General features: G+C 34.5%; 4 protein-coding genes across 5 annotated transcripts; 3 read left to right on the plus strand and 1 right to left on the minus strand.

Moving 5' to 3' along the window:
- Positions 1-468: 468 nt before the first annotated feature.
- LOC132907993 (endoplasmic reticulum resident protein 29) lies at positions 469-2422 on the plus strand. 2 transcript variants are annotated; one of them, XM_060961486.1, is made up of 4 exons: positions 469-621; positions 708-976; positions 1468-1866; positions 1942-2422. In XM_060961486.1, exons 2-4 carry the CDS (start codon positions 881-883, stop codon positions 2176-2178), a joined length of 732 nt encoding a protein of 243 aa, XP_060817469.1. In that variant the 5' UTR covers positions 469-621; positions 708-880; the 3' UTR covers positions 2179-2422. The 2 variants fall into 2 exon arrangements, with proteins under 2 accessions (XP_060817469.1, XP_060817468.1); XM_060961485.1 differs by having other exon boundaries at positions 541-976.
- LOC132907991 (ran-specific GTPase-activating protein-like) lies at positions 1916-4248 on the minus strand. The gene is made up of 4 exons (XM_060961484.1): positions 4096-4248; positions 3650-3807; positions 3282-3568; positions 1916-3189 (listed from the first exon to the last, which is right to left on the minus strand). The coding sequence occupies exons 1-4, from the start codon at positions 4108-4110 to the stop codon at positions 2870-2872; spliced, it is 780 nt and encodes a 259-aa protein (XP_060817467.1). The 5' UTR covers positions 4111-4248; the 3' UTR covers positions 1916-2869.
- A 422-nt stretch (positions 4249-4670) lies between these two features.
- Positions 4671-8867, plus strand: LOC132907989 (serine/threonine-protein phosphatase alpha-2 isoform). The gene is made up of 5 exons (XM_060961482.1): positions 4671-4910; positions 5601-5732; positions 5848-6078; positions 6150-6478; positions 6617-8867. The coding sequence occupies exons 1-5, from the start codon at positions 4856-4858 to the stop codon at positions 6857-6859; spliced, it is 990 nt and encodes a 329-aa protein (XP_060817465.1). The 5' UTR covers positions 4671-4855; the 3' UTR covers positions 6860-8867.
- Positions 8868-9431: 564 nt separating this feature from the next.
- LOC132907987 (T-box transcription factor TBX10) lies at positions 9432-15350 on the plus strand. Its single transcript, XM_060961479.1, has 4 exons — positions 9432-10433; positions 10515-10852; positions 10948-11199; positions 13961-15350. Exons 1-4 carry the CDS (start codon positions 10301-10303, stop codon positions 14462-14464), a joined length of 1227 nt encoding a protein of 408 aa, XP_060817462.1. The 5' UTR covers positions 9432-10300; the 3' UTR covers positions 14465-15350.
- The last annotated feature ends 970 nt before the right edge of the window (positions 15351-16320 follow it).

Below are 16320 nucleotides of genomic sequence, written 5' to 3' on the forward strand. Positions count from 1 at the left end.
AGAACTCGATATCTGTATCTTTATGATTTTAACGACTAAAGTTATTTTATTCATTTTAGTCAACATCAGAAACCTATGAAAGAGTTGATACGATTCTAATAGTTCTTTTTGAATTTTACCGGAAACTTTAAATTAACATTTCGTATAAGTGTAATTCACATTAAACAATCGAAATTCTGTTATTACAAATAAATAATTGTATGATACACAACTTTATATTATATTTACTTTTATGTCCTTTCATACAAGTTAATTAAAATTGTCCGATTAATATTATAAGTATTATTAAATCATACCTTTTGGTACCAAAATAAATAGGGGTTAACAGATAATTGAAATATCATTTGTATTAAAAGTGCAAATTAAATTATTCACTAATAAATATGTAATACGTATTAAGATGAAAGAGCAGATTTTACATTCTATCTTTTTGTATAGAAAATTGTCAAAATATCGTGTAAATATAAATTATCACAAGTTGCGATTACGTTCCCTGACATGACGTGGGTACATCCTGTAACGCGCGGTTTCGTGTCCTTCTCTGATTCGACGACGGCAAAGCGCCGTATCTGCTTCTTTACCTGTATTTTATCAAGCCATATTCGTGCTCTAGTATTTGAGGTTAGTTTCGAACGTTAACTAGGGAAAAGGCTCTCTATAACGAATCTACTTCTTTTAAGTGATAAAAAGCGCATCTCTTCTTTTAGTTACGTTTACGTATAATTGACTGGCAACCTTATCAAAACATACAATAATCGAAGAACTGATTAATACACAAGACGTATCGCATTAAAGCCAAGGAATTCTGATCATTAAGTTGCCGGTCCTTAAGCGAAAAAGACATTTAAAAAGTTATTTATAGTCTCCCATCAGTTATAACATGCTTCCATCAATCGTAGTACTTCTTGTTATCGGAATTGCAGCTGCCGAAGATTGCAAAGGATGTGTTTCTTTGGATTCTTATTCCTTTGACAAGGTACCTTAATCTTTTTAAATGTACGTTGTTTTGGAAGAATTACTCATTTTATTTGTTGAATTATATTTATCTCAAGTAAGATATACCCAGTAGTTGTTCGAAAATGAACAAAATCAACTTACTAGATTCTTTTGTTTTCTTTACCTTGTTGATTAGGCCATTTGTTCCCATGGTTACAGGACGCTTATTTACATCAGAGACATACTTATATTATAGAATATAAAAATTTATGAAGTATAAATATAATATCTATAAATGAATCAACATGAAAATAATAAGTATATTTTAATATATTATTATTTAGTATCTTATTTAAAGCAAATTGACTAATAGGTATTACTATTTCGATTACCAAAAACCGTTTGCTTTTTACGAATTTCATATTGATTTAGACATGTTATTATGCAAACGATATTTTATATTTTATTATATTAAAATATTTATAAAAAATATTCCATGCTCGTATAGTAAATAAAGTATTTATGACATAGGTGATACCGAAATTCAAAGCGGCAGTTGTTAAATTCGATGTGGCATTTCCGTATGGAGAGAAACACGAACAGTACGCGCAAATAGCTGCAGGAACGAAAGATTCTTATGATCTATTGGTCGCTGAAGTGAGAGTGAAGGATTATGGCAATAAAGATAATTCTGATCTTGCCGCTCGCTATAAAATAAAGTCCAAAGCATTTCCCGCTGTTCTTTTGTTTATTCAAGGAAAAACAGAACCAATTCCGTTCGTTGCAGAAAAAGAAACTGATTTTACCGCGGATAGTATTAAGCGATTTATTAAAATGAAGTCTGGAATATATCTTGGTCTCCCTGGTTGTGTGGAACAATTAGATAGACTTGCAGAGGAATTCAGGACCGGCGGAGAAACGGAAAGAAAGGTAATATTACATAAATAACATAATTTATAAAATTATTATAAAAGTATGCAATTATAATTATCTTTTATTTCATAGGAGATATTAAACAAAGCTAAAGTCTTTGAAGGAACACTACCTGAAACGCAACGTGCTGCCGCAAAAGTTTATGTTAAAACTATGGAAAGAATATTGGAAAGAGGAGACGTTTTTGTTCAAACAGAACAAACTAGAATAGAGGGCATATTGAAAGGGAAATTATCGAATGAAAAGAAACGCACAATGGAAGAAAAACGTAATATCCTCCATTCTTTCTTATACAGAGACGAATTATGAAAAATTACCATCATACAGTATTATAAATTTTGTTATGTATACTTTTGTAAAAATAGTGTCATATTAAAATCAAATATCCACTGATCGTTTTAAGTTCAATATCTTACAGCTCATTTTTTATAACTTAAAACGATACAGGTGTTAGTCTGTACTGCATACATTCCAATATTTCAGACTGCAATTTATATAAATGTGAAAAGATTGGAAAAAAACGTTTAAAAGAAATAAAATATTTAAAAGATCAGTTCTAAATTTTTTTAGAAATAATGTTCCCATAAACACTAAAATTTTAATATTATTACACACCAGAATATATAAAAACACATAAGTAGTATTTTTAAAAATTGAATAACATTTCAAATTGCATAAATTCTCTCATATTCAAAATTAAATAGTTGTCCTACTTTTTAATTTCTTATTTCTGATGAATTTAACATATGTCAATTTGTTCATCATAGTATAAATGCTAAAATATCTTTCATTAAGAAATCACTTATAACGTATAACGATCGTATAAATATTGTCTTATTTATAAATTGAAAATTTGTTAAACCTGTCTATTAACATCGTTGTTAAAATATTTTCCTACATTAAATTCAATGATCAAATATTTAAGCATATGCATGCATGTATGTTTATATTGGAATGTGCACTTATAATTAACATTTCTAATTCATAGAGATATAGATTTTTATTTCTTTTCTTCCACACCCTTAACTTGCAATTGTTCAAGTTCTTTAGCTACTTTTTCCATAGTTTCCCCATCTTTTATTTGTGTTTCAGAGAGTTCCACTTTTTCAGTTTCATTACTCTCAACTTTTAAATCTCCTTCGATCAATTTGCTAGCTTGCTCTTCATTATCAGTACTTTCACTATAACTTACATCACTAGAAGGTTCACTATCACTCTCAACATGTTTTTCTTCAGTGTTATTTTTGCCAGCATATATTTCGCACTCAGAGCCCACTATCTTCTTTGCCTTCTCAAAAGCTTCTTTCCAAACAGTTGCATCTATAGAAAAAAATATCAATAACAATTATATTAATAATTGATATTTTAAATTTTGTCCACGTTATACATTTGATTATTAATGATATATTTACTCTCTGCATTTGCAAATCTTATGGCAAGTAATTCTGGCTTAAGTTGTTCATCTGCATAGTCAGCAAGTACACTCCATACCCATGCTCTATCACTACCACAATTGGGTTTCAATTCCATCCAAGGAGTTACAAAATGATTAGCACAAATTTTAAGTGTTTTATCTCTACGCATTACAACTCTTACTGTATTTTTTGTTTTATGTCTTAATAACTTCACCTCTCCAGTACCACGTTCTTTCCACTCTGCTGGATTATTGGAAGAATCATAACGATATAATTTTGCTCTCCTGCAAATAGAACAATATACACAAATATCAGATAAGAAACTAATAATATATATTTTAATGACTCTTGACATTTGAATTTACATTTTTATCATTTCAACTTCATCTTCTTCATTATTGGATACTTCTATTAATGGTAAAGAAATTATTGGTTCAAAATGTACGTCTACTTCGTTAGTTTCTTCATCATTCTCTTGAGTTTCGCAGTTAACACTCTTCACATCAACATGATCTCCATTTAACTATAAATCAACGCATATTATTTTATAGATATTGAAAAAGGTATTAAAAAATTACAAAAAATATATGGCTATAAATATTCATTATACTAATTCTATCTGATGGAAATAAAATTTTTTAAACCAATTAAAAGTATATGATTTATAAGATCATGTTTTGTTTCTACAGACGCGACAATATAACCTACAGCGTCATTTGAAAAATTTTTAATAAATTACAATAAGTTTATTCATTACTGTATTGAATAATAATAATCTAGAGAGAATTATAAATATAAATGTTATATTTACCACGTTTTCTGGCATTGTTTATCAATTTTACAAGAAAGATTATGCGATCACGTATCAAATACTACTAACTTCGACCTGTTTGATATCAAACTGTGATGTAGTATGATAAACCTCCATGATAATTCGTAGATATGTGTTTGAAATGATAATTATTCCTTATGGAATAAAAACTACATACTGAAGAATTTCCAAATTAAAATTGTAAATAAAATTATTTACAAATATATCATCCCCAATTTATTAAAATTAATAAATTTCAATAAATGAAATAACTTTAAATAAGGAATCTAGGGAATTTCACTATCAATTTGTTTAGCACAAAATTTCTCTAGAGTATACAAGTACAAAATGCATTAATTTGATTTTTATACTTAATAGCTTTTAATTACTAGATATAAATTGTAGAAATTTGACAGATTCGATTACGATAGTTCTAATAATCGATAGTATCGATATTACTAATGTTTCTTTTTTCGTAATAATTGCATGTTCAGCATTCAGCATGATCGAGTAATAATCTGGTTTGTTCGATAAATCGACCGGTCGAACTCTATCGAACAGGAAAAGCTCGAATTTAGAGAGGGGGTAAAAGGGAGTGGAGTGCGCGGTTGTCCGGGCGGCCATTGCGGGTACATTGTCCGATACCGCGAATGCAATTGAGTGCAGCTTGCCACATTAGTGAAATCCTCGAAAATCAAAGGTCATCCCCAAAAGAAGGTGATCCGTGTGAAGCCCGGGACGCGCACAAAACCCCGGCCCGATGGCTGAATCAGACAAACTTAATATTGACAACATCATAGCTCGGCTCTTGGAAGGTAAAGCTGCTCACTTGCCCTCCTTGAGGGGGGGTGATGGAATCTGAACTGTCGCCCGCGTCACCCTTTGTTATAACTCCTTCAAACATATAGTCCCTTACAATTTAAGTTGAACATTCGGCTGAGGATATTGCGTCTTTCGTTTTTCTTTTCATTCTTTTACCTTCTTCATAGATATCTGGTTTCTTTGATCGATTACGCAACTATCTTTAAATATAACCGATCTCAAATATTTTACACAAACCGACAATTGTTTGTTTACATGAAGTGGAATTGGCAATATAATAGAAATCACTAGTTCTTGGATAAGACTCTTGTCTCGAGCTTGAGTGACTGCTGCAATATACCTTGTAATTTTTAATTTTACTTCTACTTGTTTCTATTATTTATAAAAGGATCCTAAAATATATTAATAAATTAAACTGATTCATTCAAGAAGTTGTTCACTGTTAATATTATAAAAAAAGTATAGTTTTGTATTACATACGATGAATACATATTAAACTTCTTGAATATTTGATTTGCGTCCTTTCAATGTAGGGACTGTTATTTATGTCTGTTGTACAGAAAATTACTTTTTTCTTAAGTTTTTTTTTTTAATCGTGTATCTACAAGCTGCTTATAAAATTTGAGAATAAATTCTATTATATTTCATTGTATTTATTACATGAAGATATTTTAATCTTATAGTGCGGGGAGCCAGGCCAGGGAAAAATGTACAATTAACAGAAGGAGAAATAAAAGGACTTTGCCTGAAGTCGCGTGAAATTTTTTTATCACAACCTATTTTGTTAGAACTTGAAGCGCCGCTTAAAATATGTGGTAAGTTATCTTTTATTATAATTCATACTTTATTTTTTTATTTTATTATGCACATATAAATATATATGTCAAGATACTTCAGGCAATAAGAAACAAAATGAATTTTATTTTTAAGGTGATATTCATGGGCAATATTATGATTTACTACGATTATTCGAATATGGTGGATTTCCACCAGAGAGTAACTATCTGTTTCTAGGAGACTATGTTGATAGAGGGAAACAGTCTTTAGAGACAATTTGTCTCCTTCTTGCCTATAAAATCAAATATCCTGAGAACTTCTTCTTACTTCGTGGAAATCATGAATGCGCATCCATTAATAGGATATATGGATTTTATGATGAATGTAAAAAATTACGTTTGAATAGCTTAGCTTATTATAAAATGTTTGAATCCTTACATTCTGATATTATTTAGGTAAACGACGTTACAATATTAAACTATGGAAAACATTTACGGATTGTTTCAACTGCCTACCTGTTGCGGCAATAGTCGATGAAAAAATATTTTGTTGCCACGGTGGCCTTAGTCCAGATCTACAAAACATGGAACAGATAAGACGTATCATGCGACCAACAGATGTACCTGATCAAGGCTTATTGTGTGACCTATTATGGTCTGATCCAGACAAAGATACAATGGGTTGGGGAGAAAATGATCGTGGAGTATCGTTTACATTTGGAGCTGAAGTAGTTGCCAAATTTTTACATAAGCATGACTTTGACCTTATTTGTCGTGCTCATCAGGTATGTATGTCACGACATATACAGAACTATTAATTTTAGTACATTATTCGTGTTAGACTTTATTTTTCAAATGTTATTATGATTATGTAATTTCAATAAATTTTGAAGATATTAAGTAAAAATCTATAAAAATTTTAGGTAGTAGAAGATGGATATGAATTCTTTGCAAAGAGACAGTTAGTTACCCTGTTCTCAGCACCGAACTACTGTGGCGAATTCGATAATGCTGGAGCTATGATGTCCGTTGATGAAACTCTCATGTGTAGTTTCCAAATTCTAAAACCAGCTGACAAAAAGAAATTAACGTACGGTGGCCTGAATGCAAATAGACCAGTGACTCCCCCACGAGGCGGTGGAAACAACAAAAGCAAGAAGAAGTGAAATCCTTAGATTTGTTTCTCATCCTTTTTTTTTTTTTGAACGCAACGTTTAGAACTTCAAAGTAACTCCCTTAAAACCCTCAGCCTTTTAAGACATTAAGTTCTTGTAAGAGAAAAGATGTTATTGTTATTATTTCCTAGTATCGCTACTATTATTATCAACGCTATTACCATATTATTTTCGAATTTATCATGAATTCCGCTCACACATTAATGATCACATTTTAAGTAAAAGAAAATCCCAGAGGGGCGTAGTTTGTTAAGCGAAAGATAAACAATGAAGTTCTTCATTAAAATAGAACAGTTCAAAGAGGGGAAAAATGCTATTAAATGGGTGTCTATAAAAAAATTAACAGTAAGTTCAGTTATTGGAGATTAGATTAGAAATTCTACTAGAAGTATTGTTACAAAATACAAGAAAATTTCATGACGAATTCATTCTTAATTCTTTGCTTAACATTTTCTTTGGTGTTTTTATAGAATAAACAAATAGAAATTGCAATATCACTGATCAGAATATCATGGCATGGTACAATTGATGTAATGTTAGACACAATTTTATTGTGCCGTTTCTTCGCTTTGATGGCATGCATAACTACCTTATGTTAATGATAATATATGAATACTATCGAATACATAGTGGTTCTTAATGACAGAAGTTTCAAATGTGATACATAATTTTGGCTTCGTTATATTTCTGTAAATTGCACAAAATTTGTAAGTGACATACAGATACGACTTTCATAAAGAGACCGTTTTTGTAGAATGTGCTTTTGTAATTAAATTTTTATAAATCGCAAAAAAACAGAATGTTTTAGCTGTTCAGTAAAAATCGATTTCAATGAATATTTTTAAAAGAAAGAAGACTTATATATATATATATATATATACATATATATATTCCTTATTTATACCTGTATCCCAAAATAAATTTATGATATACAAAGTATCGTGTATCCGTGAAGTTTCACTGGATTCTTCATGACGTGCATTGCATTACTAATTTTCTGAAGGAAATGGTAATGATAGAACTAATATAAAAGCAGGCTGTAAATGTGTATAATGCAAGTAGCGATGTTACGCATATATATACATACAATTTAAAAAACAAGGAATGTAAGAAGAAACCCCGATTTGTAAGGATTCATCGTATAAACATTAACGGTCCCTTTTGTCGGGAATAATTTCACTAATCTCATGTAACCACATTTATATTTTATTATCGATCTTGTTCAGTCCCTTGACATACTCTTCATGTATCATGTAGGTCGTAAAACTATTTTTCAGTGATGTCACCACTACGAATCGTATGTAAGAAGAAATCATAAGGTACTGTTCTGTAAAAATTAGCGCAACAAACACCTGTCATCCGCCTCCCTTGTACTTGTACATTAATTTCTATCTTCTAAATAAAACTCACAAAAAAACATTCATTCACCTCTTTTGTTCTCAGTTATGTTTAATATCTTTAGTCATTGTCTTATATATATCCATCTTTTCATGCTTTACAGAATCATCTTGTCCGATTCTTAATTTTTTCACGAGACATTTTATACGTATGTACTTACATATACATATACCCGAAAAGCTACTGGTACTATTAATCATATCGTTGCGAAAAGAATGTCCAATAATACAAATTTGTAATACACACATATATAATTATACAAATCTATTCGTTTTTCCAAATACACAACTTTATTATTAATTCGATTAGATACTTTAGCAGCTTAGATCGATATAGGTTCAGGTCCATGCTAAAGTAATAAGTACAATCTGATTAGACAGTCGATAATCTTAACAGTTCAAAACACATACATATTTCGATATTTGAAGTTTTGGAATGACGAAATTTCATATATGGTGGACATTATGTTATGTATGAACTGCTAACAATAAATCTCTACAGTTCTGAATGAACACCGATTTTTAAAACTAGTAATAAAAGTAATGCACGACTACCGTTTGTAAATAATTACAGGAATTGGAAATATAATAACTTCAGAATATACAGATCTTTGTACTTATAACATTTTTCCAATTAGCGTGATGCGATGTATCGTAGGAATGAAGAACTTTTGACTAAAAAATGATGTCGTTCCCCTAAACTGCTACTTCTTGAATTCTGTTCCGAAAACTGCTTCAATTCAAAAGCAACATGTGCATAAAAAGTTTTAAATAACGGTCAGATAATCTAACTTAATAATTGATAAAAAAAAGATAAAGATCTATATACATATAGATCGTCCAATCGATAATTACTTGTTTACTTAATGTTGAGCTAAGATCCGCTACGAGTGTTTGATTGTTTAAAAGAAAAAAAAAAAGAATAGGTTTGCATAGTTAGACATATTCTTTCGCGTCGTGTCCCATAAAGGAGACCGTGAAAGAATAATAATACGTAAAGGAAATGAACTTATATCGTGGTGACGAGGTATCACCGAATCAGCACCTCGTTGTAATCAATTAACCCTGATGGTTTAACGTCGAGGTACACGAGAGACGAGCCTCGTCCCTGAGAATGTACCGTGCTACCCCCGAGTGTTTGTCCCGTCCTCGAAGACTCCGCCTTTTGGCACGGGATTCAGAGGAAGAGGATGTAGTTAGCATCTTGTGAACGCAAGTTAGCCTAGCGTGGGTGTCCGCGTAGGAGGATCTTTGAGAAACCCCTCCTTCCTCGTGGAAACTTTCCCTTCCTCCCGATCCTCCTCTCCACGTTTCTCGATCGGTTTTACCTCAGAGAGAGGAAACCGGCAGAAAGGAGAGGAGGAGATTCCTGTGAAAAGAGAGAGGGCATAGATCGGAGAGTGATGTCTCGATGATAAGCCACGAGGTGTAGTCGACTCGGGGGAGTTCTTTCTGATTCATCCGATGCCGCGTTCACGCCACGGCTTTAAGCCTTGTCAGCGTTCGGATCTCGAGGTGAGGACAAGTCCTGTTGACGAGAGGTGTGAGAGCCCGTCGACGATGTCGAGCAACCTCTGATATTCGCTCAGGATCTCGAATCTCGCTGATTGCCTCAAAACGCTTAATGAGCGGTTACGAAAGATAAGCATTCTACGAATCTCGTTCGCCGATTCCTTTTTTTCCTTCTATGTTCCGACGTCGACAAACGGTATCCCCATCTGCACGTGTCGTCCGATTGTTTTATACGTATCTGTTGCTCGGCCAAGGAAAACACTGCAAACAAAAGTAAAAGAAATTCTATAAGTGCTTGTACGTGTTGTGACAGTTTCGTTACTTATTATGGGAACACTGGGTGATTGTGTTTAAATTGTGCAATTAATATTCATCAAAACATTATGTAATTAAAGGAAAGATCATTTGCAATTATAAGTGAACCTAGTGTTATAGTTGGATAGTTTTGATAAAACAAAAAGTAAATCCACGGATAAAACTTGGAGGGAACTATCCTGTTGATGAAACTTAAGAATCGGTAAAAATGCAACAGCAACATGACCAACGACACGATATTACCGCCGATTGTTGTTATCAGCAATGGGCTTCTCATCATCATCAGAATCATCATGCTCAACCTATAACGAATGTACCGTCCCCAATGCAACAAATGGAAGGTACTTTCATCATTTCTTAATCACGAACGTCATTCAAAATATCCAAGATGTTTCTCTTAATATTCTGTAACATTATCTCAGCATGTTTGCAATCAGCGGGAAGAGTGAAACGATCCCGCAGCCCAACTTCATCGAAGGCCTCCCTAACTCCGCACGTCACGAATTCATCGATCTCTTCATCGACCGCTGTCCAATCCCGTAATGATAGCAACAATAACAATCATAATCACAGCGATCATCATCCAAGCGAGAATGGCGCAAATTCGACGGAAGAAGCTAGCTCGAAGAGGCCTCTTCATCCTGCTCTCGTTGGTGCTGGAGCTGCATTAGAAGCGAAACCCCTTTGGGAAGAATTTCATCAATTGGGAACGGAAATGATAGTCACTAAAGCTGGAAGAAGAATGTTTCCTACTTTTCAGGTATTACGATAGTTGCTTTTTATATTTAATTGTACACGATACAAAAGGATAAAGACTGCGTGCCTGTCTAATAGAAACGAATCCTTAATTTACAGTGTCGATTTTTCGGTTTGGACCCCACTACCGACTATCTTCTAGTGATGGATTTCGTACCTTGCGATGACAAGAGGTACAGATACGCTTTTCACAGTAGCGCTTGGGTAGTTGCTGGTCGTGCGGATCCAGTCTCACCACCCAGGATTCACGTACATCCTGACAGTCCTGCGAGCGGAGCTCATTGGATGAAGCAGCCAGTTTCCTTCGACAAACTGAAACTGACTAACAATCAACTCGACGACAACGGACATGTGAGCGATATCTTGTTTATTCTTATTGTATAATTATTTTATAAACTTTAAACGATGAATCTGAGACCAGACTTGCCTTACCGCGAAGATGTTTGGACGGCGAGCCGAAATGATTATACAGCAGTGTAATTCATTATGAAAGTAACACAAAAGAGAAACACCTACGCAATATGATGTAGAATGAGGGATGCAAGGGAAGTCTCCGCGGTAGTATCGCGTTCCATGTGTTTGTCGTTTACGGACGAGTTCGCCTTAATTGACCTGAGATACGAGCCTGTCTTCCGCGAGAAATTACAACGGCGCTACCGACACGCGGTAAAGTTTTACGAGATAATTCTTCTTTTAATGTGCCATCGTTCTTTCTTTTTCCCTTTCAACGATTCACTTTTACGTTTAACGAATCTCGACCGTAAAAACATCCGATTTCGTTTATGACGCATACTCGTATTTCTCGAATAATTTCATCCGGCGCAAAAATGAATTGAATGGACGTCGAATGAACGAAAAACCATCGGTCGTTAAACGGTAAATCGGCTACGCTGCATAGTACGACAATGAAGCATGGTTCCATTGGAAGCTATTATCGTCTTACGAGTAATTAGTAGCAATAATTGTTTTAACACGTTGTTCAGATTTATGCCTCGTTGGCAGATGAAGCTTCATCGCTAAGGAAACGAGTCATTGACTTTATCTCTTCTAGGATTACTCTTATAAAAAATGGATGCTGTAAATAATTAAATTAGGAAAATTATAGTAAACCGCTTCGAGTTATTTCATTGACATATAGATTTGAATATTAGTTTAGGATTGTAATTGCTAGTATTGGAACTCTATCACTAGCTTTCGTCGTATTTCCACTGAACACACTTCCACTTTGTGTACTCTTTACATCTTCTCTTGTCCGCGCCTTATTAATCCTGTTCTCCTGTCGCCACGCAGAACGGCAATAGAAACTATACCGCACGTAAAGTAACGTAAACATATGTAATATAAACTCAGCCGTGGAAGCCCTGGGAAAAGACGGTAAAACTTTGGACGTGTTTACGACTTTTAAAAGAATTACCAGCATAAAAGAATCCTTCGTTCTTATAGCGTAGAAAATTATAAATGTGAAAGTACACAGCTATTTGGAAACTTGGTGCCTAATTTGAACTTAAATTTCATAAAATTAAAAAATTAGCTGATATAAAATTATTCTGTTGCTCCGTGTATGCTAGAGAACAGGTAGCATCGAGCAATCATGGAAAGTATAAAGCAGCGAAGAGTAATTCTTTACGATCTACTGTTCACGTGCCGAACCTCGAAAAATTCTTCTATTCTTCTTAACCCTCGTTCTTCTTCATTATGTCCTAATGCACCTGCAGCTGTGCCAAAAATAATCGTCCCTACGTATCCGTGCCAAATTCAACGTGTCAGGCACCATTGCAAATGAAGTGCTTCAGTGTTGAGGCGTATTGGCATACTGATTAATGAATTTACCTTCGGTTGATTCGTCAGTCGCTAATCAGTGAGAGAACGGGTGTGCGGTACCTTCGGACTGTCATAATATCCATCAAACGCAATGTCACAACTCATCCTCCCCGGATTGGTTTCAATTTGGTTGCTCTTAATTCTCATCCATTTATTTCAAAAATTACGCGATCATACGGTTGTCCAACGTATGATCGATTATTCCAAATGCAAATCAATCGCACCCGGAAATTTTCTCTAAGATCTATCTGTGGCTCGATATTCAACTACGAGACAAAAGCAGTACAAATCGTTAGTAGGATTTTAATAATTCTTGTAAAATATTTTGCACATATATCATTTGACAGCAGATAAGAAAATACGGGATTATTTTCATCGGACGGATTTTCTTGACGAACACCGTACGCTTTCAAAACACGGAGACTCTTTAGTTCGCGTTCCGTTCGAAAATTTATTGCGTTTCGCGCAGAAAGAATTTTGACTCGTGGAGGGTGACCCTCCTTTCACGCGCTATGGAACAGTTTGTTCCTTTAATTGCGCTTGGAAAGACGTGCCACCGGGTTTTATAAAAAAGTTGGAATCCAGCGTTGAAACGCTCAACGATCTTAGTTTCTTAATTGGTGGTTTTGTACTTTCAAATGCTTTTAGCGAAGAAAAGAATTTAAAACAAGTTTGAAAATCATAGAAAATTCTGTCGCGAACTTTAATTCTTAAAATACTTAAAATGGAAATCAGAAAGGATCATCTTGAGAAAATAGACGAGTGAAATGTTGAAACAATGGCAACCAAAATTGCACGTCCAAAAAAATGTAGTTGCCGGTGTCAGGCCACACACATATTCTGTATCGCGAGGATGACTCTTTTCCTCCCTCCTTCCCTCTGCACTCCATTTTCTGTGTATTCGAAGAAACACATGCCCTAGCTCACATATGCCGGTGTGCAAGAGGAATGACGAGGGTGTCGGGTTGCCAGAAAGAATCGGGGGTTAGTTTTTACACTAATTAGTCACCGAGTCTCTTGTGGCTGTCAAACATTGTGACCGCCCCCCTGCGGTTGTCCTTCCTCTAAGAGGAAGAAGGTCCTCACGTGTGTTTTTTTTTCTTCATTTTCTTCTTTGCTTCTTTTCACCCGTTACGACCACTGTGTATCAATAATATATTACACCATAAGATCATAGGAAAACTTCATATACTTTCTCATAAGTAATCTTATCTAAGAATTTATTTAATTCTCACCTAAATCTTTATATATCTAATATAAATAACAATTATTTTATTATTTTACGTTACAGATAATCCTGAACTCGATGCATAGATATCAGCCACGATGCCACGTAGTGGTTGCACCATCGCCGCCGGGTTCCGCTCCCGATCCTCGTACGGAGAATTTCAAAACTTTCACCTTTCCGGAAACGCGATTCACTGCTGTCACAGCTTATCAAAATCATCGTATCACGCAACTCAAAATAGCTAGCAATCCATTTGCGAAAGGTTTTCGTGACTGTGAATCGGATGAGTGTGACTCTGTCGCAGTTTCAAGCATGCAGAATCCTGCGAAGAGACCTGCGACTGGAAGTGCCAGCGTTTTGACATCCAACTACGTAAATACGATACCCACCGTGCAAATTCCGAGCATATCGAACCAAGAACATCATCAATTTTACGGTGCTACCGCAGCAGGACCTTGGACTTATCCCGGACACCATGGGCAACCAACTGCACACATGAATTCGGTCCACTATCCTGCGCATCCTCATCATCCCCATACTGGACCCTCGTTGTATGGACCACGGTAATTCGGATCTCTATTTTTCTCGGGAATTCATGAAAGTTTCGGTGAAACTGTGAACAATTGTGATTGTGATTCAAAGTAGATTTTTATACGACGAATGCTTACCGCTAAATTACTCGATGGAAGTATCCATAAGGTGAAAAAGATAAAATTATTTAATTAAAACTAGAATAGCCAAAGATGATGCTTTGGTTTTAATCGAGTGCCAAAGTTTTATCATAATACGTCGCGTGATAGAAAATAAGTATTACGCGAAGTATAAGCTTAACAAATTATGCCTTAATAGAGAAATAATAACGAGAACCATTTATCAAAGTTATACCAAAGATAATGTTGATTAGATTTAAATATATAATATACAGTTACTTAAATTATACGTAGTGTACCTTTGTAGATAAGAAGATACAAAGAACAATTGTAAATTGAGTGTAATGACACGATCGATAATGGCATACTTCTCGTGACGCAAGGTCCCTAAGTAAATGATTATTATTTTCATGAACGTACTTGCTATTTATTTAAAAATACTTAATATTTAATGATTCGTATATGTAAAATACTAGGATATTTGTAAGATTTATCGAAGATGCTTACATTAAAATGATGATTTACTAGAGGATCTTGCAAAAGTACAAGAGAGAAAATTTAAGTTCCATCGGTGTTCACGATGATCAAATCGCGTGATACAAATCGGTGGTGTCGTAGGTCCGTAGCGGACTGGTCGAGAAAGAAAGTGCCTTTTGTAGGAGCAAAGTGCATCTATTTATACAGGGTGTCTGAAATGCCAAACGAGCCTAAAACGCTCTCGAGCCAAGACGGGAAAGTAAACGCACCGTGACAAGCCATGAGAGAGCTTGGCTACTAAGTGCCTTAATAAATTATTCTCCAAGTATCGTGTACCATTGTGTTTCGAAACTTTCTTGCCTTCTTATGTTACACAACGTATTCGAAAAAATGGAAACTCTATAAAGTAAACGAGAATCTAAAGCCAAGTACTTGAGTTTAAAGTTAACCATTTCACAACCTCTTACGAATTCCTTTTCCCGTGATTTCCTTGTGGTCGAATGACGCGTATATAAGTGAACGTTTTTTCTCGAACTGCTCTTTTCAAAATTTGTCAAAGAAGTTTTCAAATGTTTGCTCGAATTGTTTTATCAAACGTTCATACAAACGTAGTATGTACATGACTCGACATCGGGACTGTTAGAAATGACAATCTAATGCCAACAAAGCGAAGTAGCATAGAATTTGAGCGTTTCAGTCTGTCGGTTCCTAAGCGTAGAAAAACGGATGGACCGACGTGCACCATGATTGATGGCGACGCGAAGAACCTCGTTGTGTAAACATATTATATACCGTATCCTTAATGACTCTCGGTGAACATCTTCCCTCGTGCATTCACAAAACGTTTTGCAGTCATTCATGACCCGCACATGTTTCCGCAATGAATAAAAATAAGAGCAGAAACCTGGATTGAAACGAGCGAAGTAACTATTATTATTATTCAAATTAATATTAAATTAATTTTGAATGCGTGTGTGTATCAATTTGTACCTTTGCAATTTCTTTCTTCTTTGATTTTCAACCCAATGCTCCTTTCTAGCCGGGCACATAAAGCCAGGAACAAAACATAAAGAAACAGATGATCAGCCGGTCGTTACATTCTTAACACGTTTCTATTACTCCTTGTCGAAAAGAAGCAGATAGTGTTCCAAGATTCTCGACACATGTCCATAAAAAATGAAACTTTCTTTCAACTGGAGATGGCAAAAGCAGAAGTAAAGAAGGGAAGATGAAATCTCATGTTTCGAGAGAACCGGTGCAAGCATAGACTTTTCGTCTACAGAGAGACCGCGCTTA

This window comes from Bombus pascuorum, chromosome 6 (assembly GCF_905332965.1).
Source record: "Bombus pascuorum chromosome 6, iyBomPasc1.1, whole genome shotgun sequence".
NCBI classification, from domain to species: Eukaryota; Metazoa; Arthropoda; class Insecta; order Hymenoptera; family Apidae; genus Bombus; species Bombus pascuorum.

Excerpts from the sequence above, each read along its gene's own strand:
- LOC132907993 (XM_060961486.1), top strand. The coding sequence starts at position 881 with ATGCTTCCATCAATCGTAGTACTTCTTGTTATCGGAATTGCAGCTGCC. Across the intron at positions 977-1,467 it reads ATTCTTATTCCTTTGACAAG|GTGATACCGAAATTCAAAGC; the intron begins GTACCTTAATCT and ends TTTATGACATAG. Across the intron at positions 1,867-1,941 it reads GCGGAGAAACGGAAAGAAAG|GAGATATTAAACAAAGCTAA; the intron begins GTAATATTACAT and ends TTTATTTCATAG.
- LOC132907989 (XM_060961482.1), top strand. The coding sequence starts at position 4,856 with ATGGCTGAATCAGACAAACTTAATATTGACAACATCATAGCTCGGCTC. Across the intron at positions 5,733-5,847 it reads AGCGCCGCTTAAAATATGTG|GTGATATTCATGGGCAATAT; the intron begins GTAAGTTATCTT and ends TTTATTTTTAAG. Across the intron at positions 6,079-6,149 it reads ATATGGATTTTATGATGAAT|GTAAACGACGTTACAATATT; the intron begins GTAAAAAATTAC and ends GATATTATTTAG.
- LOC132907987 (XM_060961479.1), top strand. The coding sequence starts at position 10,301 with ATGCAACAGCAACATGACCAACGACACGATATTACCGCCGATTGTTGT. Across the intron at positions 10,434-10,514 it reads CCCAATGCAACAAATGGAAG|CATGTTTGCAATCAGCGGGA; the intron begins GTACTTTCATCA and ends ACATTATCTCAG. Across the intron at positions 11,200-13,960 it reads AACTCGACGACAACGGACAT|ATAATCCTGAACTCGATGCA; the intron begins GTGAGCGATATC and ends TTTACGTTACAG.
- LOC132907991 (XM_060961484.1), bottom strand. Across the intron at positions 3,569-3,649 it reads GAAGTTGAAATGATAAAAAT|GAGAGCAAAATTATATCGTT; the intron begins GTAAATTCAAAT and ends TTCTATTTGCAG. Across the intron at positions 3,190-3,281 it reads AAGATTTGCAAATGCAGAGA|ATGCAACTGTTTGGAAAGAA; the intron begins GTAAATATATCA and ends TTTTTTCTATAG.